The sequence below is a fragment of the Ornithorhynchus anatinus genome, chromosome 2, assembly GCF_004115215.2.
Source record: "Ornithorhynchus anatinus isolate Pmale09 chromosome 2, mOrnAna1.pri.v4, whole genome shotgun sequence".
Classification (NCBI taxonomy): Eukaryota; Metazoa; Chordata; class Mammalia; order Monotremata; family Ornithorhynchidae; genus Ornithorhynchus; species Ornithorhynchus anatinus.
The window spans coordinates 171,194,399-171,216,937 of record NC_041729.1 but is presented as its reverse complement, the minus strand read 5'-3'; the positions used below and the strand labels follow the sequence as shown (position 1 = coordinate 171,216,937).

Here is a 22,539-nt window from a genome sequence, read left to right as displayed (position 1 = left end):
TAAGCGCTCAATAAATACTATTGAATGAATGAATGCTCTGCACATAGTAAGCGCTCAATAAATACTACTGAATGAATGACTCCCAGGCCCGGGCTCTATGCACTTCTCTTTGCAGAACCCCGTGCTGTGCTGGACACCTCCTGGGTCCAGTACACGGAAAAGAGGCCGATTTCCAGAGGAGTGGAAGAACAGGTAAGGACTCCTTCCAGAGGCCCACTCCCCCTGAGGACAGAGTAAGGAGAGGAAGAAGCAGGGTCTCCGCCGCCGCCGCCCACGGTCGCCCCGCCCCCGCCCAGCGTCGCCCCGCCCAGGTGAGAGCTGCCGGGACCTGCCCGGACTGGGCGCTCCGACTGCCCCTCCGCCGCCACCCCATCCCCGGCGTCCCGACCTCCATCCATCCCTTCCTCCCTGCCTCAATCCCTCCCTCCCTCCCTCCCTCCCTCCGGCCATTCATCCCTCCATTCCTCTATCCCTCCTTCCCTCCCTTCATCACTCCCTCCCTTCTTCCCTCCGTCCCTCTCTCCATCTCTCCATTCCTCTGTCCATCCTTCCCTCCCTCCATTCCTCCGTCCATCCCTCTGTCCCTCCTTCCCTCCCTCCCTCTCTCCTTCCCTCCCTTCGTCCATCCCTCCATCTCTCCCTCCATCCCTCTGTCCATCCTTCCCTCCCTGCCTCCCTCCCTCCCTCCCTCCCTCCCTCCAATCCTCCGTCCCTCTCTCCGTCCAGCCCTCCATCTCTCCCTCCATCTCTCCCTTCGCCCCTCCATCCCTCCCTGCATCCCCGCCGGGACCTTTGGAAGGCCCAGCCGAGGCTGCGCCTAGGGCGGGCAAGGCCCCGGCCTCCCGCGGCCCCCGATGTGCCCTGCCCAATCTCCGCTGGCCCCGCGGCAGTAGCGGAGGCGGGGGTCGCGCTGCGGGCGCGGGGGGATGGATCCCGGCGTGTCGGGCCCCGGGCGGAGCCGCCCCCCGCAGACGGGAGCGGGAGCGGGAGCGGGAGCGGGAGCGCTGTCCCCCGGGGAGGTGAGCGTCAGCATCCGCAGCCCGGCCGGCCGCGGGCCCCCGGCCCAGGACGCGCTGCTCCGGAGGTCCGGCTCCGGCTACGAGGGCAGCACCAGCTGGAAGGCGGCGTTGGAGGGTAAGGGGATGCGGGGGACGCGGGCCCCGCCCCGGACCGACCCGCAGGCCGGACCCCTTCCCCCCTCCCCCGCACCCCTGCGCCCCGCCTTTCTGGCCCAGCTCTCGGGCCCGGATTCCTGGGCTCCGTCCGGCGGGCCCGGGGTCACCTTGAACCGCACCCTGCCCCGGGGCGGGCGGGCTGCCCTTGCGGGTGGGGGGAGGGGGTCGGTGCGGGATGGGGTCACCACTGCGGATGGAAACGCCGCTGCGGTGCCCAGGGAGTCGGGAGGGACAGACAGACACATCTCCACCTCCCTTATGCCCGGTCTCACCGCCAAGGCCGGAGGGGCAGCTCGGTCTGACCACCGCTCCGCAGAACACTCTACCCTCCTCAGGACCCTCTGGGACCCCTCTCCCAACCCATCCTCGTCACGACCATAACGATAATAATAATTAGCAGAAGTAGTAATACAGGCACTGTATTAAGCACTGGGGTGGTTACAAGCAAATAGGGTTGGACGCAATCCTGGAACCATGTGGGGCTCACAATCTCAATCCCCATTTTGCAGATGAGGGAACTCAAAGCACAGAGAAATGAAATAACTTGCCTAAGGTCACATGGCAGACAAGTGGCAGAGGTGGGATTAGAGACCGTGACCTTCTGACTCCCGAGCCTGCGCTCTATCCACTACACCGTGCCGCTTCTCTGACGCCATGCTGCTTCTCTATAATCTCTGCGTGGGCTCTCCTGCCCAGGACCCTCTGGATCCCTGGTCTCTCCCCATTCACTCCAGGACCATCACTGAGTGGGCTCCCTTCCCAGGGACCCTCTGAGGCCCCACTCCCTTCCCACCCTCCACAGATCTACCCCCAAGTGGACTCCTCTCTCCAGGAACTTCTGGGCCCCCACTCCCTCCCCACTCTCCCCAGGGCCATCCTTGAATGGACTTCCCTCCCCAGGACCCTCTGGGTTCCCCACCCCAAGACCATCCCTGAGTGGAATCCCCTCCCCAGAACCCTCTGGGCCACTGCTCTCTCCCCAAGACCCTCTGGGCTCCCCACTCTCCCAGGATCATCCCTGAGTGGGCTCCCCTCCGAGGGACCCACTGAGACCCCACTCCCTTCCCACCCTCCCCAGGACCACCCCTGAGTGGACTCATCTCCCCAAAACCTTCTGCGCTCCCCACCTCAAGACCATCCCTGAGTGGAATCCCCTCCCCAGGACCCTCTGGGACTCCACTCTCCACCCCCTCCCCAGGACCATCCCTGAATGGGTTCCCCTTCCCAGGACTCTCTGGGCCCCCACTTCCTCCAAACCCTCCTTAGGGTCATTCCTGAGTGGGTTTCACCCCCCAGGACCCTCCAGGCCCCTGCTCTCTCCCCAGGACCATCTCTGAGTGGGCTTCCCTCCCCAGGAGCTGCTGGGCTCCTCACCTCCTCAAGACCCTCTAGATCCCTGCCTCTTCTCCCTCACAAGATCACAATTATCTGCAAAGCAGCATGGCTTAGTGGAAAGAGCACGTGCCTAGGAGTCAGAGGACCTGAGTTCTAAATCTGGCTCTGCCAATAGCTTGCTGTGTGATCTTGGGCAAGTCACTTAACTTCTTTGTACCCCAGTTTCCTCAACTATAAAATGGGGATTAAATATCTGTTTTCCCTCCCACTTGGACCGTGAGCCCATGCACATAACAAATATCTTCGTGTTATTATTCTTGACAATGCTCTGCACACAGTAAGCGCTCAATATGTATGACTGAATGAATATTACTAATAATAATAATCTGCTGACAATCAGCCCTGTTTTACATAACCCAGGTTTCAGCCCAGTAATCATTCAATTATATTTACTGAGCACATACTGTGTGCAGAGCACTGTCCTAAGCTCCTGGGAGAGTACAGTATGACAGAGTTCATAGACAAATTTCCTGCCCACGAGCTTCCCCTTTTCCCTCTGCTGCCTCTCTGCCGCCACCTTCACCTCCTCTCAGCTAAGCCCCCTTTCCACCCCTTTCCCTCTGCTCCTCCCCCTCTCCCTTCCCCTCCCCTCAGCACTGTGCTCGTCTGCTCATTTGTATATATTTTTATTACCCTATTTATTTTGTTAATGAGATTATTTTGTTAATAATCCCTTTGATTCTATTTATTACTATTGTTTTTGTCTGTCTCCCCTGATTAGACTGTAAGCCCATCAGTGGGCAGGGATTGTCTCTATCTGTTGCCGAATTGTACATTCCAAGCGCTTAGTACAGTGCTCTGCACATAGCGCTCAATAAATACTAATGAATGAATGAATAAGCTTGCAGTCTGGAAAGGAAGACTGACAATATAAATAAATGACTGATATGTACATAAGTGCTGGGGGACTGAGGGAGGGGTGAATTAAGAGTGTAAATCCAAGTGCAAAGGCATTGCAGAAGAGAGAGAGAGAAAAGGAAATGAGGGCTTAGTCAGGGAAGGCCTTTTGGAGGAAATATGCTTTTAATAAGATTTTGAAGGTGGGAAGAGTGATCATCTAATAGCTATGAAGAGGGAGGGTGATCCAGGCCAAGGGCAAAACGTGACTGAGAGGTTGGTGGTGAGATAAATGAGATCAAGGTAAAGTGAGAGGTTGGAATTAGAGGAGCAAAGTGTGCAGGCTGGTTTGTAGTCAGAGAGTAGCGAGTGAAGGTAGGAGGGGGCAAAGTGATGGAGTGTTTTAATACCTATGGTAAGCAGTTTCTCATTGATGTAGAGGTAGATGGGCAACCACTGGAGGTACTTGAGGGGTGGGGAAATATGGACTGAAAGTTTTTGTAGAAATGTGATCCAGGCAGCAGAGTGAAGTATGGAATGGAATGGAGTAGGGAGAGACAGCAGGTAGGGAGGTCAGCCAAGAGACTGATGCAGTAATCAAAGCGGGATAGGATAAGTACTTGGATTCACATGGTAGCAGTTTGAATGGAGAGAAAAGGATGAATTTTACCCTTATTATGAAGGTTGACCCAATAGAGTTTGGTGAAAGATTGAATATGTGGGCTTAATGAGAGAGATAATAATGTTGGTATTTGTTAAGCGCTTACTATGTGCCGAGCACTGTTCTAAGCACTGGGGTAGATACAGGGTAATCAGGTTGTCCCACGTGAGGCTCACAGTTAATCCCCATTTTACAGATGAGGTAACTGAGGCACAGATGATTTGAGGATAACACCAAGATGGGACAGGGTGAATGGTGGTGCTGTCCATAGTAATGGGAAAGATAGGAGGAGGACAGGATTTGAGTGGGAAGAGGAGGAGTTCTGTTTTGTACATGTTAACTCTGAGATGTCAGTGGGACATCACAAGTAGCAATGACCCAAAGGAGAAAATAGGAGACTTCAGAGAGGGAGAGAGCTGGAGATGTAGACTTGGAAATGATAAGCATAGAGATGGTAATTGAAACCTTGGGAGCGAATAAGTTCTCCAAGGGAGTGGGTGTAAATGGAGAATAGAAGGGGACCTAGAACTGAAACTTGAGGGAGACAGTTAAGAGATGGGAGTCAGAGTAGGAGCCTATAAAAGAGACTGAGAATGAGCCATCAGAGAGATAGGAAAACCAGGACAGGACAGTGTCAGTAAAGCCAAGGTTGAATAATGTCTTCAGGAGAAGGGGGTGGTTGACAAGTGTAGAAGGTTGAAGAGGATTAGGATGGAGTAGAGGCTGTTGGATTTGGCAAGGAGATCATTGGTGACCTTTGAGAGGGGAATTTCTAGGGAGTGAAGGGAGCAGAAGCCAGATTGGAGTTCGTGGTAAAGGCGAGAATTGGAGGAGAGGAACTGGAGACAGCAGGTGTAGACAACTCATTCAAGGAGGTTAGAGAGATGGGCGATGGGGAAATAAATGGAGGGAGCCATGGGGTCAAGGGAGAGTTTTGTTTTTTTTAGGATAGACAGACATGAGGATGTTTGAAACAGTGGAGAAGAAGCCATTGGAGGGTGAACAGATGAAACGCTCTGGGCATGTCACTCCCCTTCTTAAAAACCTCCAGTGGCTGCCTATCAACTTCCACACGAAACAAAAACTTCTCACTTAAGGCTTCAAGGCTCTCCATCACCTTGCCCCCTCCTACCTCTCCTCCCTTCTCTCTTTCTACTGCCCACACCTCACGCTCCGCTCCTCTGCCACCCACCTCCTCACCGTGCCCCATTCTCGCCTATCCCGCCATCGACCCCTGGGCCACGTCCTCCCGCAGTCCTGGAATGCCCTCCCTCCTCACCTCCACCAAACTAATTCTCTTCCCCTCTTCAAAACCCTACTTAAAGCTCACCTCCTCCCAGAGGCCTTCCCAGACTGAGCTCCCCTTTTCCCTCTGTTCCCTCTGCTCCCCCTCTACCCCCCTTCACCTGTCCTCAGCTAAGCCCTCTTTTCCTACCTTTCCCTCTGCTCCTCCCCCTCTCCCTTCCCCTCCCCCTCTCCCTTCCCCTCCCCCTCTCCCTTCCCCTCCCCCTCTCCCTTCCCCTCCCCTCAGCACTGTACTCTTCTGTTCAACTGTATATATTTTCATTACCCTGTTTATTTTGTTAATGAGATGTACATCACCTTGATTCTATTTATTTGCTATTGTTTTAATGAGATGTTCATCCCCCCTCGATTCTATTTATTGCTATTGTTTTTGTCTGTCTGTCTCCCCCGATTAGAATGTAAGCCCGTCAAAGGGCACTGACTGTCTCTATCTGTTACCAATTTGCACATTCCAAGCACTTAGTACAGTGCTTTGCACATAGTAAGCGCTCAATAAATACTATTGAATGAATGAATGAAGATGACATCAGGGAGGGAAGAAGGGAAGAGACAAGTGTTATGATGAGGAGTGAAAGGATGAGGTTGGATGCGCAGTTGGAGAGGGTAAATTTTGAGAGAAGTCAGGAGGTCTCCTGTTGAGATACTGCTGGGAAAGAAGGGAGGGTCAAAGAAGGACAGGAGGTGGGAGGGATTAGAAGGGAGGAAAGGAGCTTTTAGGGAAACCTAAGAGCGTAATGATTTCAAGTTTCTCAATAAAGAATGTGGCCAGGTCATTAGAGGCAAAAGACAGGGAAAGATGGGGGACAGGGGTTTTTGAGGATGGAGTTAAAACGTTGAAACAACTGAGTTTGGGCCTGGAAGTCAGAGGATCTGGGTTCTAATCCTGACTCTGCTAATTGTCTGCTGTGTGACCTTGGTCAAGTCACTTAACTTCTCTATGACTCAGCTGCCTCATATGTAAAAATGGGGATTAATCAAGTTACAGTATTTACTGAGCGCTTACTATGTATAGAACACTGCACTAAGCATTTGAGAGAGTACAATACAACAGAATTAGCAGACCCGTTCCATGACCTTAATGACCTTACAGTCTAGAGGAGGAGACAGACATTAATATGAATAAGTAATTTACAATGAATAATTTAAAGATATGTACATAAGTGCTTTGGGGTGGTGGGTGAGGCAAATATCAAATGTCCAAAGGTCACAGATCCAAGTGCATAGTCAATGCAGAAGGGAGAGCTAGCTGAGAAAAACAGGGCTTTAGATTGTGAACCCCACTTGGGACATGGATTGTGTCCAACCCATTACCCTGTATCTACCCCAGGGCTTAGTACAGTGTCTGGCACATAGTATGCTCTTAATAAAGATTATTTAAAAAAAATAACTAGTGAGGGCACTGGGCAAGGGAGTCAGGAAGGATAGAGGAAATAATGGAGGATCCTGGGCAGAGGAAATTATAGAGTTAAAGCAGGCAAGTATGAAATTAGTTGGATGAGGTCTGCCTGTTATCTGAATTTCCCCAGCAGCGCTCTGCAGCTCATGCACCGAAGCTAAAGAAGGGGACTGTGGACGTGATCGAGGTCTGTGGGTGGAGTGGTATGGGATCGGCAAAGGGATAGGGAAGTGAGTTGAGTTTAGTGGAGATGGTGGTGGTGAAGGTGTTAATTTGCTTGTCAAAGGAAGGTAGTTTTGGGCATGGAGACTAAATTGGGGCATAATGACTTGGGAAAGTTGGTGTGGGTCAAAGATTGAAGGCCTCTGGGGGAAACAGGACAGTACTTACTAGATATTTGTTCTGACTGTGACCTGGCCAGCCAGAAACCTGTCCAGCCAGAGACCAGCAGCCCCTTCATCCTCTGTAAAATGACCATTCCTTGGGCTCAGGGACCCTATCTCCCTGGGTAGACTCCCTGTTTGTGGAGCCATCGATGGCTATTTTAACCGCTGCCTCAGCCCTCAGGGATGTCAGTGAATGTTTTCTCTCCGCCCAGCTTGAACAATCACCCTGGCTCCTGAATCTCCTCCATGGGGAAGTTGTCTTCTCTGGTTTCTGAGCCCTGCCCCTTCATCCTCCATGTTCTGAGCGCCATACCTGCTACCCCCTTTGCTCCAAGCACTGCCCCCTCCATTCCCCATCTCTGAGCGCTACCCTCCCAAGCTACCATGCTGCAAGGGCTGCCCCCTCCATCTCCCATGCCCTGAGCACTGCCCCCACCTCCATCATGCTCCGAATGCTGCCCAAGCCAGCCCTTGTGCTCCTAGTGCCACCCTCAGGATCAAGAGCTGAAGCCCTGCTCCTGCCATCCAGTCCTCAGGGACCCCCCCCCCACCCCAGTGGTCAGGAGCTGAAGCCCTTCCCCTGCCAGTCAGTCCTAAGGGACCCCCGTGGTCAGGAACCGAACCCCTGCCCATGTCATCCAGCCCTCAGGGACCCCTGGGATCAGGGGCTGAAGTCCTGCCCCTGCTAGTTCTTGGGGTCAGGAGCTGATCCCCTTTCTTTCTTCCTTCCCAGACACGACAACCCGACTCCTGCTGGGAGCCATATCTGTTCTGCTCTTCGCTATTCTGGTGGTGATGAGCATCCTGGGTGAGTGGGGGATCTTCCAATGGGCACCATCCGAGAGCTCAATACCCTCCCCTCCCAGGGGCATCACCCATAGGGACAATGACCTGGGGGTACTGTCCTGTAGGCTTTTCATGTGGGGGCATCACCCTGGGGGACCATGGTCTGGGGTACTATCCTGTGGGGGCATCATCCTTGGGGGACATGGCCTTGGGGTACCACCTGGAGGAGCTGGCCTGGAGATACCGCCTTGAGGGACATGGCCTAGGAGCCTCACGCTGGAGGATATGACCTGGGGGCACCTGCCTGGGGTCACCACCTGGAGGATGTGGCCCTGGGGGATGTGGTCTGGGACCATCAGTCTGGGGGAACAAGACCTGGGGGCAGAGCAGGATGAGATGGTAAGAGCTGGGCTGAGTCCCGATTCTTCCACTGCTTCTCTGGGAACCCTTCCTGGAGAAATGTGGTTCAACCGTGACCCCAGTGGGAGGGAAGGTCACCCTGACTGGCTTCTCTCTACAAAGAAAGATGGGGGTGGGGCAGTGCTGGGCAGGGGCAGGTGGGAAGGCTGGAGCAACCAGGGACGCTGAGGTAACTCCAGGCCAGACCTGACTACCTGGCCCTCAGGGTGCTTGGCCTGTGGCCAGACCCGACCCACATTCTCCCCTTGCAGCATCCAAGGGCTGCATCAATTGTCAGGCCCCATGCCCCGAGGATTGGCTGCTCTACGGACGGAAATGCTACTTCTTCTCGGATGATCCAAGGGACTGGAACACAGGCCGCCAGTATTGCCACACACGCGAGGCCGCCCTGGCCGTGGTCGAGAGCCAGAAGGAGCTGGTAGGTGCCGTGATGGCGGAGGCCAGTGGGCCCAGGGAAGTTGGCTGTCCTGGATGTGAGGAGGTGGGGTTTGGGGGTGGGCTTGGGGAGTGCAGGGAGGCAGGGGGTCATAGGCAAGGGGACTTGGTGCACCACCTGCCAGCACCCACTGGCACCCTGCCTTGCCCCACGCCCACCAACTTCCTGTGCCCACCAACCCTGGAAGGAGCAGCATCTCTCTGCACTGACAGAAGGATGGAGGTGGATGGCCTTAACGGGCAGCGGCCAGAGGGGCTGAGGGGGTGGAGCATCTGACCCGGAGGTGGGCCTCTTTTCCCGGGCAGGACTTCCTGTTCAAGTTCACCAGGAGGGAGCCCTGGATTGGTCTGCGGCGAGTCGGGGACGAGTTTCACTGGGTCAACGGGGCCCCCTTTGACCCAGACGCGTGAGTGCATTTCTACTCTCCCCCTTTCCCTCTCAGCAGTCCCAACTTCACTCCCCAGCTCGCTGGGCACAGTGCCAAGTGCTTGGTCAGTCTGGGGCCCCTGGCGGACGCTCGGCCGGGACAGTCCCTCCTCCTCCCCTGGCCCTTACCTTATCCTTCTGCTGCTCAGAGAAGGGAGGAGAAAGGAGAGCAGGTTGGATGGGGCCGGGGATCAGATGGCAGCAGTAGCAGCAACCACAATGGTACGGGCTGAGCGCCTCCTGCGGGTGAGGGACTGCACTAAAAGCTGGGAAAATTTCCAGCCAAGCTCAGTGGAGGAGGCCTCAGATCAGTGGAGAAGAGGCCCCAGATCAGTGGAGAGGTTCAGCTCCGAGGGAACCTAGGATGTGGGGCAGAACACTTTCAGCTCTGAAGGAGTTTGGGGAGGCCCTGAGTTAGGCCGGAAGGGTGTGGGGCAGAACATGTTCAGCTCCTAGGGAGCCTGAGGAGACCCTGAGGGAGAAACCAAAGGATGTGGGGCAGAACACGGCTCCCCTGGGCCATGCTGAGACCCGCTGCCCCAGGACACCTGCTTCTTTCAGGGTGGAGCCACCCCAGGATGACTTCTGTCTTTCTAACCAGTATCACCAGGAGGAGATTTTGCTGACCCACCCCCTCCTAACCCTGCCCTGCCACGTTCCCTAACACCACCCCCTTCCATCCCCCCCAGGTATTTAGCTTAACCCTCTCTCTGATCCATAGCCGGCAACCACTCTCCTAGCCTCCCCACCCCCCACTGCCTCAGTTACCCTATCCCCCTGCTGCCCCAGTTTCCCACATCCCCTACCCTCCTGGTCCCCCCACTCCCCACTGCCCTAGTTTTCCCACCCCCAACCTTCCTGGTCTCCCACCCCCTGCTGACCCAGTTTCCCATATACCCTATACTCACAGTTTCCCCCATGGCCCCAGTTTCCCCCTAATAATAATAATAATGATTATGGTATTTGTTAAATGCTTACTATGTGCCAGGCACTGCACTGAGTGTTGGTGTAGATACAAGGTAATCAAGTTGGACACAGTCCCTGTCCCACAGGAGGCTCACAGTCTCAATCCCCATTTTACAGATGAGGGAACTGAGGCACAGAGAAGTGAAGTGACTTGCCCAAGGTCACACAGCCGACCAGAGGTGTCGCTCGGGATTATAACCCATGATCTTCTGACTGCCAAGCTCATGTTCTATCCACTATTCCATATTGGTCTCCCCACATTCCACTATCCTGATTTTCCTCCAGTGGCAAAGTTAGGGGTGCTGGTGAGCAGGCAGTGATGGTGGTGGAGAATAGATATGGTGAGCAGGCAGTGATGGTGGTGGAGAATAGATAGGAAGGAGTGGAGAAAAAGAGTTTGGAGTTTCTCCAAACCCTCCCTTATCCTTGTCCTCATCCTTTTCCTCGTCCTTACTCTCCTCCTCCTGTTTCTCCTCCCTCACTACCTACACTGCCCACAAGCACTTGACCCAGTGCTTAGCCTAGAGTCAGTGCCCTGACCCCTATTACCAATCAAGCCCTGGCTCCCTATTATGTGGGCTGTCCTTTAGTATGGCAGGGAGGTTGGATGGAGAAGATAGTGGAGAGGCTGGGTGGAGGCTACAGGAAGGCTGGGTAGAAGCTGGGTGACTGCAGAGGCTGGGTAAAGGCTGTTTGCAGAGAAGGTAGGTGGAAACTAAAGGGAGGCTGGATAGAGGCTTTGGGGAGGCTGAGGGGAGACGGTGTGGTCCAGCAGGGCCTTTATCTGCCTACAGGTTCTCCATAGGTGGCCACGGCGAATGCGTCTTTGTGGAGCCGACCCGCCTGCTGGCATCTGGCTGCCTGTTGACGAGGCCTTGGGTGTGCAGCAAGGCCGCATACACCTGAGGGACGGCGTGGGACATATGGGTGCAGGGGCGGGGCTGACCGTACGGCTTCAGACATGGGGCTTAGTGCGCGGCTGCAGGGACAGGGCTGAATGTCCAGACTGCAAGGACAAGGCTGACCATCTGGGCCTCAGAGATGGGGCTGACCAGCGGGGACTGAGATCCAGCAAAGCAGCCTGCGGCCAACCCCATCTAATCCCCAGCCTCAGCATCGGGACCCAGGGTGTCTCGTTTCTCTCTCCGCCAGCCCCAGCTAGCCCACGTCTGGGCAGGTCACATGATCCTACCACCCCTTCCATCACCAGCCCTGTCGTTGGCCACCTAACTAGTCTGAGCCGGAGCCCGGAACACACCTGGACATGGGGTGGGGCCTGAGCCAAGCAGTGGATGAGGCTCGGTTCTGGCCTTTCTGAGGGGCGGCTCCTTTGGGGGCTGTACCTTGGCCAAACGTTTTGTTTTTCTACCTCATCGAGCCCAACTTCTTGGACTACTGAATTTTCCTTCTGAGATTTCACTTTCAATCAACCCAATCAGACCCTGCCATGATAGACAGGACTGCTCCCTGGGTGGTCCTTGGCAAGGAGGGGCCCAGCCCCTGCTGGCCTTGAGGGCAGTGAGTTCCAGGCTGGCCTCCTCCTTGCCCCTTAGGCCCAGCTGCCTCCCTGCCCTGTGGACCTCAGCCTCCTCCCTGTCCCATGGACATCAGTCCCCTCCCTGCCTTCTGGCCTGGCCTTGGTTACCAAGTGATGCTCCATGGCTACTTGGGGGCAATTCCGACCTGCACATCAAGGAATGGGGCTGTAGGTCCAGCTGCGAGGTACACTTCCACTTGCCAGGAAGGGAACACTTGGACAGACCCATGCCCTGAAGCTTCTATACCCTCCCCCTTCCGGTACTGACTCTGAGGAGCGGGGGACTGTTCTCTCTGCCTTTGGCTTGTCCTGCCCAGTGCCATGGATGGAGGGGACCAACCCCCTTGCCCTCCCTCCATGCTCCATCCATCCTCTTCCCCTTTCCCCACCCTCTTGCTACCATTTATATACCAATCTATCAATCATACTTATTGGGTGCTTACTGGGTGCAGAGCACTGTACTAAGTGCTTGGGAGAGTGTAATATAATAGAGGTAGTAGACATTCCCTGCCCACAACAAGCTTACAGTCTAGAGGGGGAGTGACATTACTATACATAAATAAATTGTGGATTATGTACATAAATGCTGTGGGACTGAGGGAGGAGTGAATAAATGGTGTAAATCAAGTGCAAGGGCAATGCAGAAGGGAATGTAAGAAGAGGAAATGAAGGCTTAGTTGGGAAAGGCCTCAGAAGGTATGTCTTCAATAAGGCTTTGAATGTGGAGAGGGTAATTGTCTAATGGATATGAAGAGGGAAAGTGTCCCAGGCCAGAGACAGGATATGAATGAGAGGTCAGTGGAAAGATAGACAAGACCGAAGTAGAGTGAGTAAATTGGGATTGAGAGAAGCTTGTGGGGTGGATTCATTCATTCATTCAATAATATTTATTGAGCGCTTACTATGTGCAGAGCACTGTACTAAGCGCTTGGGATGAACAAGTCGGCAACAGATAGAAACAGTCCCTGCCGTTTGACGGGCTTACAGTCTAATCGGGGGAGACGGACAGACAAGAACAATGGCAATAAATAGAGTCAAGGGGAAGAACATCTCGTAAAAACAATGGCAACTAAATAGAATCAAGGCGATGTACAATTCATTAACAAAATAAATAGGGTAATGGAAATATATACAGTTGAGCGGATGAGTACAGTGCTGTGGGGATGGGAAGAGAGAGGTGGAGGAGCAGAGTGAAAAGGGGAAAATGAGGGTTTAGCTGCGGAGAGGTAAAGGGGGGGGTGGCAGAGGGAGTAGAGGGAGAAGAGGAGCTCAGTCTGGGAAGGCTTCTTGGAGGAGGTGAGTTTTAAGTAGGGTTTTGAAGAGGGGAAGAGAATCAGTTTGGCGGAGGTGAGGAGGGAGGGCGTTCCGGGACCGCGGGAGGACGTGGCCCGGGGGTCGACGGGATAGGCGAGACCGAGGGACGGTGAGGAGGTGGGCGGCAGAGGAGCGGAGCGTGCGGGGTGGGTGGTAGAGAGAAGGGAGGAGAGGTAGGAAGGGGCAAGATGATGGAGAGCCTCGAAGCCTAGAGTGAGGAGTTTTTGTTTGGAGCGGAGGTTGCTAGGCAACCACTGGAGTTGTTTAAGAAGGGGAGTGACATGCCCAGATCGTTTCTGCAGGAAGATGAGCCCGGCAGCAGAGTGAAGAATAGACTGGAGCGGGGCGAGAGAGGAGGAAGGGAAGTCAGAGAGAAGGCTGACACAGTAGTCTAGCCGGGATATAACAAGAGCCTGTATCAGTAAGGTAGCCGTCTGGGTGAAGAGGAAAGGGCGGATCTTGGCGATATTTTAGAGGTGAAACCGGCAGGTCTCGGTAACGGATAGGATGTGTGGGGTGAACGAGAGAGACGAGTCAAGGATGACACCGAGATTGCGGGCCTGCGGGATGGGAAGGATGGTCATGCCATCCACGGTGATAGAGAAGTCTGGGAGAGGACCGGGTTTGGGAGGGAAGATGAGGAGCTCAGTCTTGCTCATGTTGAGTTTTAGGTGGCGGGCCGACATCCAGGTGGAGACGTCCTGGAGGCAGGAGGAGATGCGAGCCTGAAGGGAGGGGGAGAGGACAGGGGCGGAGATGTAGATCTGCGTGTCATCTGCGTAGAGATGGTAGTCAAAGCCGTGAGAGCGAATGAGTTCACCGAGGGAGTAAGTGTAAATGGAGAACAGAAGAGGGCCTTGAAGAACTCCAACAGTTAAAGGATGGGAGGGGGGGGAGGTGCCAGCGAAGGAGACCGAAAATGACCGGCCAGAGAGGTAAGAGGAGAACCAGGAGAGGACGGAGTCCGTGAAGCCCAAGGTGAGATAAGGTATGGAGGAGGGAGGGGATCGTCAAAGGCAACAGAGAGGTCAAGGAGGATCAGAATGGAGTAGGAGCCATTGGATTTGGCAAGAAGGAGGTCATGGGTGACCTTAGAGAGAGCAGTCTTGGTAGAGTGGAGGGGACAGAAGCCAGATTGGAGGGGGTCTAGGAGAGAATGGGAGTTAAGGAATTAGGAGTTAAGGATTGTAGTAGGAAGTCAGGGAGGCAGGGTGGATGGGGGGCAAGGTGATTGAGAGCTTGAAAGCTGCTGATATGGAGTTTCTCTTTGATGCAGAGATGGGTGGGCAACCACTGGAGGTTCTTGAAGAATGGGGAAATATGGACTGAATGGTTTTGAGGAAAAATCATCTGGGCAGCAGAGTGAAGTATGGACTGTAGTGGGGAGAGACAGGAGGCAGTAGGTCAGCAAGGAGGTGGTTAGAATAATCAAGTTGGGGTAGGATAAGTGCTTAGATTACCATGGTAGCAGTGTGGATGAGAGGAAAGGGTGGATTTTAGAGATGTGAAGGTTGAACCTACAAAATTTGCGACAGGATGAATATCTGGGTTGAATGAGAGGGGTAGGTTGAGGATAACACCAAGGTAATGAGCTTGTGAGACAGGGAGGATGGTGATGTTTTCTACAGTGAGGGCACGTTGGGGGAGGACAGGGTCTGGGTGGGAAGATAAGGAGTTTTGGACTCTTTTAAATGGGAGGTTTTGGCAGGACATCCAAGTAGAGATGTCCTGAAGAAAGGAGGAAATGCAAGACTGTAGAGGAGAGAGATCAGGGCTGGAGATGTAGATTGTTGAATCATCCACATAGAGATGGCAGCTGAAGCCTTGGGAGCAAATGAGTTCTCCAAGTGAGTGGGTGTAGTTGGAGAATAGAAGGGGACCCTGACCTGTACCTTGAGGGATCCCCATATGGGAGGCAGACGTTTTGTTGTCTGTCTCCCCCCTTCTAGACTGTGAGCCCGTTGTTGGGTAGGGGTTGTCTCTGTTGCCGAATTGTACTTTCCAAGCGCTCAGTACAGTGCTCTGCACACAGTAAGCGCTCAATAAATATGGTTGAATGAATGAATGACATGGAGCCTGTTAAAGAGACTGAGAATGAGCAGCCAGAGAGATAGGAAGAGAATCAGGAGGGGACAGTGTCAGTGAAACAGAGGTTGGATAATGTTTCCAGGAGAAAGATAGTGTCGAAGGCAGCTGAGAGGTTGAGGGGGATTAGGATGGATTAGAAGTTATTTGATTTGGCAAGAAGGAGATCATTGGTGACCTTTGAGAGAGCAGTTACTGTGGAGTGCTCGCCCTCCCCATGCCCCCACCCCCCTGCTTACCCTGACCCTCCCAATTCCATTATTAAATTTGTGTTTCACCCCATGTTCTAATAAAGTTTCCCAAGGAATTGCCACTGATAATGACTTACTGCTGCTGTGAATGCTGTGAACCAGCCCCTCTCCCATTTCTAGAAGCAAGTGTCCAGTTTGGTCTGGGCTGAGAGTTCAGACCCTGGAGGCAAACTCAGAACACCATAGCCCAGAGGCTGGGAGCCCCATATGGCCAGTTGGTGGACCCTAGGCTGGCATTTGGGGGTCCCCTGGATAGTAGCCCCATGGCTGGTGGTTCCATGGTAAGAGGCCTCATGGCTGGTGTTTGGCAAACCCTGTGGCTGGCAGCCCCATGGTTGGTGGCCACATGATTAGTAGCCCCATGAATGGTGGCCTGGAGGGATCAAGAAACCTATACTTCCTTGTGGTGCTGAGACCTGGAAACTAGGTACTGGGCCTGTTTAGCCACAGAATCCTCTTGTGAGTCTGAGGCCCCACCTGCAGTCTGGGTGAGTCTGTGGATGTGGCACTGGAATTGGTTGGAGAATATAGAGAAGCAGTGTTGCCTAGTGGATAGAGCCTGGGCCTGGGAGTCAGAGGACCTAGGTTCCCATCCTGGCTCCACCATATGCCTGCAGTGTAACCTTGGGCAAGTCACTTAACTTCTCTGTGACCTCTGTGACGTCATCTGTAAAATAGAGATTAAGATGCTGAGCCCCATGTGGGACATGGACTGTGTCCAACCTGATTAGGTTATATCTACCTCAGTGCCTAGTATACTGCTTGGCACATAGAAAGTGCTCAACAAATACCATTAAAAAAAGTTCACATGCTCTCACAGGCTAATGGGGTAGGCAGACAGATGCAATTAATAATAATAATAATAATAATAATAATAATAATGTTGGTATTTGTTAAGCGCTTACCATGTGCAGAGCACTGTTCTAAGTGCTGGGGTAGATACAGGGTAATCAGGTTGTCCCATGTGAGGCTCACAGTTAATCCCCATTTTACAGATGAGGTAACTGAGGCACAAAGAAGTTAAGTGACTTGCCCACAGTCACACAGCTGACAAGTGGCAGAGCTGGGATTCGAACCCATGACCTCTGACCCCCAAGCCTGGGTTCTTTCCAATGAGCCATGCTGCTTCTCTATAATAATATATAGAAATCATGGGAGCAGGAGAAAGAACAAGGAAAAACAAGTAGTAGAACAAGTGTCAGGGTGAAATCTGAAAAGAATCTGAATATGTGAATATACAACTGAATATGCTGAGGATAGATTTAATACTGTTGAGTTATAAATAGCGTCTATGATATTTGTTGAGCGCTTAATAATAATAATAATAATGTTGGTATTTGTTAAGCGCTTACTATGTGCCGAGCACTGTTCTAAGCGCTGGGGTAGACATAGGGGAATCGGGTTGTCCCACGTGGGGCTCACAGTCTTCATCCCCATTTTACAGTTGAGGGAACGGAGGCACAGAGAAGTTAAGTGACTTGCCCACAGTCACACAGCTGACAAGTGGCAGAGCTGGGATTCGAACTCATGAGCCCTGACTCCAAAGCCCGTGCTCTTTCCTAAATGCTTGGGAGAGTATAGTGCAACAGAGGTGGTAAACATATTCCCTGCCCACAATGAAGTCACAGTCTAGAGGAAGAGACAGACATCAATTTATAATTCAATCATTTATGATATATTCATTCAATCATACCTATTGAGTGCTTACTGTGTGCAGATCATTGTACTAAGCACTTGGAATGTACAATTCGGCAACAGATAGAGACAATCCCTGCCCAACAATGGGCTCACAGTTGAATTAATTAATTAATTAAAAAGTAATAGATATATACCTAAGTGATGTGGGGTTGAGGGTGGGGTGAACATCAAATGTTCAAAGGTCACAGAAACAAGTGCATAGACAAAACAGAAGGGAAAGGGAGGCTGGGGGAAGGGGAGGAGGCAGGAGGGAAGGGAAAGAGGATTTAGTTCTCCCCACAAAAGCTGCTTTGAAATGCAGCCTGCAAGAGGCACCCAGCAGCAGTGGACCCCAGAGGGGTCCATCCGGATCAGAAGACACTGCTCTGCCCTCATAAACTGGGGAAGGAAGGGAACCCCAAGCCCTTCAGGGACAGAAGTGAGGGTGGGAGATCACTCCCTCTCCTGCCCCTCTTCCCCTTCCCTTGACCTCCAAATCCCCATGCTGAGAGGGAGCTGTTGGGGGAGGGACAGGGCAGCACAGGCTACTCCTGAGGGAAGTGACTGTCCAGGACTGAAATGCCAATAGCCCCATCATTGATGACCAGTGGCCCCACCATAGCAGGCAACCAGGGATTGCTAATGGGAACACATGGCACAAGGACAAAAATGGGCAGTCCCCACTGGACTGGGTCAGTAAGGGTGGGGGTAATTAATTAATCGATGGTATTTATCGAGCACTTACTGGGCACACAGCACTGAGCAACTTGCTTAGGAGAATATAATTGAGTTAGTAATAATTGAACGAATGAACGAGAAGTAGCATGGCTTAGTAGAAAGAGCCTGGGCTTGGGAGTCAGGGGACTTGAGTTCTAATCCCAGCTCTGCCACTTGTCTGCTGTGTGACCCTGGGCAAGTCCCTTCATTTCTCTGTGCCTCAGTTCCTTCATCTGCAAAATGGGGATTAAAAGTGAGAGCCCATGTGGGACAACCTGATTACCCTCTATCTACCCCAGCGCTTAAAACAGTGCTTGGTACATAGTAAGCGCTTAACAAATACCATAATAATAATAATAATAATAGCAATAATCATAATAATAATATGGAATTTGTTAAGCACTTACTATGTGCCAGGCACTGTACCAAGTGTTGGGGTGAACACTCCTGTCCCACATGGGGCTCCCAGTTTTCAGCAGCCTGGCCTAGTGGAAAAAGCACAGGCTTTGGAGTCAGAGGACATGGGTTCTAATCCCAACTCCGCCACTTGTCTGCTGTGTGACTTTGGGCAAGCCACTTAACTTCTCTGGGCTTCAGTTAGCTCATCTGTAAAATGAGGTTTAAGACTGTGAGTCCCACATGGGACAACCTAAATACCTTGTATGTACTTCAGCACTTGAAACAGTGCTTGGCACAATAGTAAGCGTTTAACAAATACCATTATTATTATTATTATTATTCATTCCTATTTTACAGATGAGGTAGCTGAGGTGGAGAGAAGTGAAGTGACTTGCCCAAGGCCACACAAGAGACATGTGGCAGAGCCGGAATTAGAAAACATAACCTTCTGGCTCCCAGGCCCATTCTCTATCCACTATGCCATGCTGCTCCTTAGTAGATCTGAGCCCTGCTCTCAATAAGCCCTAACAGCAGAGATTACACTGTAATCTCCTAGTGTGCAGGGAATATTTCTACCAGCAGTTATAGTGTACTCTCTCAAGCAATAGACATAGTGCTTTGCACACAGTAAGTGCTCAATAAATACAACTGATTGAGAGATAGGAGACAGGAAGGTCTAGCAGGGGAAACAGACATTAAAATGAATTACTGGTAAGGGAAGTAATGGAGTATTAAAATCTACCTGAACAGAAGTGCTGTGGGGTGGTAGAGATGAAGAGTATTTATGTGCTTAGAGAGTACAGACTCAAATGCATAGAAGATGCAGTAGGGAGGGTGCATATGGAGGGGAGTTGAGAGATTAGGCAGGAAAGACATTCTAGAGGAGATGCGATTGTAGTGAGGCTATGGAAATGTGAAGAGTGGTTGTCTCTTGGATAATAATGATGATCATTTTTGTTAAGCACTTACTATGTATTCTAAGCTCTGGGATAGATACAAGATCATCGGGTTGGACACAGTCGCTGTTCCACATAGGGCTCCTAATCTTAATGCCCATTTGACAAATGAGAGAACTGAGGCACAGAGAAGTGAAGTGATTTGCCCAAGGTCACACAGCAGAAAAGTGGCAAAGCCAGGATTAGAATCCAGATCCTTCCGACTCCCAGGCCAGTGCTCTTATCCACTAAACCATGCATCAATCAATCACTTGTATTTTTTGAGTACTTACTATGTACAGAGCACTGTACTAAGCACTTGGAAGAAAACAGTACAGCAGAATTAGCAGACACATTATCTGACTGTAATGAGTTTACAGCCTAGAGAGGGAGACAGACATTAATACGAATAAATGAGTAATTTATAATAAACAATTTTAAGATATGTACGTAAGTGGTCTGGGGTTAGGGGTGGGGCAAATACCCAGTGACCAAACAACATTGATCCAAGTGCATAGTTGATGCAGAAGGCAGAGCGAACAGGGAAAAAGAAGGTTTAATCAGGGAAGGCCTCTTGGAGGAGATGTGACCTTAGTAATGATTTGAAGGTGAAGAGAGTGGTGGTCTGGCATATATCCAGTAGGAGGGAGTCCCAAGCAAGAAGGTGGATGTGGGAAAAGGGTATAGATGAGATCGGGGCATGGTGAGTAAGAGGGAATTCTAAGCCAGAGGCAGAACGTATTGCCACTGACCCACTGGGGTCACAGGACTGTCTTGCTAGGTCACCTTGACCGAAGGGATGCCACATCAGGATCGCGGCTATCCACAGGTCCTCTTTATTTACAGTGATCCACTGGCCCCACATGCCAGCAGGTACCACCCCAACACACCTTTCCAGTCAAAGAAATCCAAATAGTCCCCAAACTCCTCCACTTAGTTTCAGTCCATAAATGAGTCCTGCCTGCTGAACACCTTCCTTATTTCTTTTGCTGATAGCAATCCATTCAACTTTCAGAACTTCGCTGAAACCCACCCTTCCTCTCCATCCAAACTGCTGCCATGTTAATTCAAGCACTTATCCTATCCCACCAATTCACTCTACTGCCCAGATCATTCTTCTTCAAAAATGTTCAGTCCTTGTTTCCCCACTCCTCAAGAACCTCCAATGGTTTCCCATTCATCTCCACAGCCAACAGCAATTCCTTATCCTTGGCTTTAAAGCACTTAATTACCTTTCTCCCTCATACCTGACTTTGCTCCTCTCTCACTAAAACCCAGCCCCTACACTTCACTCTTCTAATGCTAACCTCTCTTCATATTCATTCATTCATTCAATCATATTTATTGAGCGCTTACTATGTGCAGAGCACTGTACTAAACGCTTGGAATGTGCAACTTGGCAACAGATAGAGACAATCCCTGCCCAATAATGGGTTCACAGTCCAAACGGGGGAGACAGACAACAAAGCAAAACAGAACAAAACAAAACATCTCACTGACAATTACTCTCTCCACTTTCAAAGCCTGATTGGAAGCACATCTCCTCCAAGAGGCCTTCTCTGCCTAAATCCTCATTTCTTTTTCTCCCACTCCCTTCTACGTTGCCTCGATTTGCTCCCTTTATCCACTCACCTCAGCTCCACATCACTTCTGTACATATCTGTAATTTATTTTTTTGTGTGTCTGCCTTCCTCCCAGACTCTTAGCTCATGGCCAGGGAACATGTTCGTTTGTTATATTGTACAGTCCCAAACACTTAATACAGTGCTCTGCACGCAGTAAGCACTCAATAAATTTGAATGATTGATTGATTGATCTCTTCTCAAGGAAAATTCCTCCAGGAATGTCAAAGAAAATTCCTCTCCTGATGATGTCTACAGGACTGATTCCTCCATCTTTTGTTGACGGTGTGCAGGAACACTTTCCTGGAGAGGTCTTTATTCTGATGAGAGTATGTGGGAACCTCATCCTTGAGCAGTTGCAGAGATTGACCAGATTGTCCATCCTGGACTGATGCGGGCTCAGTGCAGGTGTCTTGCTGTAATTATTCTGCAGCGGGCATGCCGTGGGCCCAGTGGCCTTCTGGACTACTGGTAAGAGCAGATAAGGGATCAACTGTGAGAGAGACAAGATAGAGATACAGTGAGTAGGTTGGTGTTAGAGGAGTGAAGTCTGCGGGCTGGATTGCAGTGGGAGAGGAGACAGAGCAGGTAGGAGTGACAGAGCCGATTGAAGGCCTTAAAGCTGATGGTCAGGAGTTTCTGCTTGATGTGGAGATGGATGGGCAGTCATCAATCATTCAACTATGGAGATTCTTGTGGAATGGGCAGTTGTGTGCTGAACAAGATTTTAGAAAGATGATCTGGGTAGCAGAGTGAAGTATGGGTTGGAGATCAGCGAGGAGGCTAATGCCATGCTTGAGGCAAGATATTACAAATATTGGACCTTCAAGGTAGGAGTTTGGATGGAAAAGAAGAGGTGGATTTTGCAGATACTGTGAAGAAAGAGCTGGATGGATTTCATAACTGAATGAATATGCAGCATACATAAATGAGATGAATCAAGAATACTGCTAAAGTTTTGGGCTTGTGAAATGGATGGATGGTGGATTCTCTACAGGAATGAGAGGTTGTGGGGGGAGGAGTAAATCTGGATGTCCCGACAACACATCAAATTGAAAATGTGTAAAACCAAGTTTTTCATCTTTCCTCCTATTAACTTTCCCATCTCTGCACCTTCTCTGTCCCAGAAACCTGCACCCTTGGGGTCATCCATGGCTCCCATCAGCATCACAGCCTGAACCTTGAAGTAGTGTTGCCTGGTGGGAAGAGCTCGGGTCTGGAAGTCAGAGGATCTGGGTTCTAATCCTGGCTCTTCCACTTGTCTGCCGTGTGACCTGAGACAAGTCACTTAATTTCTCTGCACTTCAGTTACCTCAACTGTAAAATGGGGATTAAAACTGTGAGCCCCATGTGGGACATGGACTATGTACAACCTGATTAGCTTGTACATTGTACTGCTGAGAGTACAATAAAACAATAAGCAGTCACATTCCTTGCCCATAATGAGCTTCCAGACTCCAATCCTCCAACCCTCCACCCCCCCTCCACAATGACACCCACTCTGATGATCTGTCTCCTGGCTAGATGAGGGGTGTGGGGCTCTCACCTCAGATCATCAGGGTGCAGGGAAGGTCCCTCAGGTTGTCATGGAGGAGCTGTACCCCTGATTCAGTGAGGAAGTTACACTTGAGGTCCAGGTGTATCAGCATCTTGTTCCTGCCCAGCGCGGAGGAGAACCCCTCACAGCACGCATCTGTGAGTTTACAGTTGCCCAAACTGTAAGAGGCCGAGAGGCAATGTTCTTATCAGTACTGCTGGTTCACACATTTCCTGCTGCTTCCTGGGAAAAGCCCCTGGTGCCCAGCTCCATGGA

The 22,539-nt window shown here is 51.4% G+C and overlaps 1 protein-coding gene across 1 annotated transcript; it reads left to right on the top strand.

Moving 5' to 3' along the window:
- Positions 1-730: 730 nt before the first annotated feature.
- CLEC2L (C-type lectin domain family 2 member L) lies at positions 731-12,140 on the top strand. The gene is made up of 5 exons (XM_029057885.1): positions 731-1,134; positions 7,889-7,963; positions 8,613-8,779; positions 9,103-9,203; positions 10,984-12,140. Exons 1-5 carry the CDS (start codon positions 927-929, stop codon positions 11,093-11,095), a joined length of 663 nt encoding a protein of 220 aa, XP_028913718.1. The 5' UTR covers positions 731-926; the 3' UTR covers positions 11,096-12,140.
- The last annotated feature ends 10,399 nt before the right edge of the window (positions 12,141-22,539 follow it).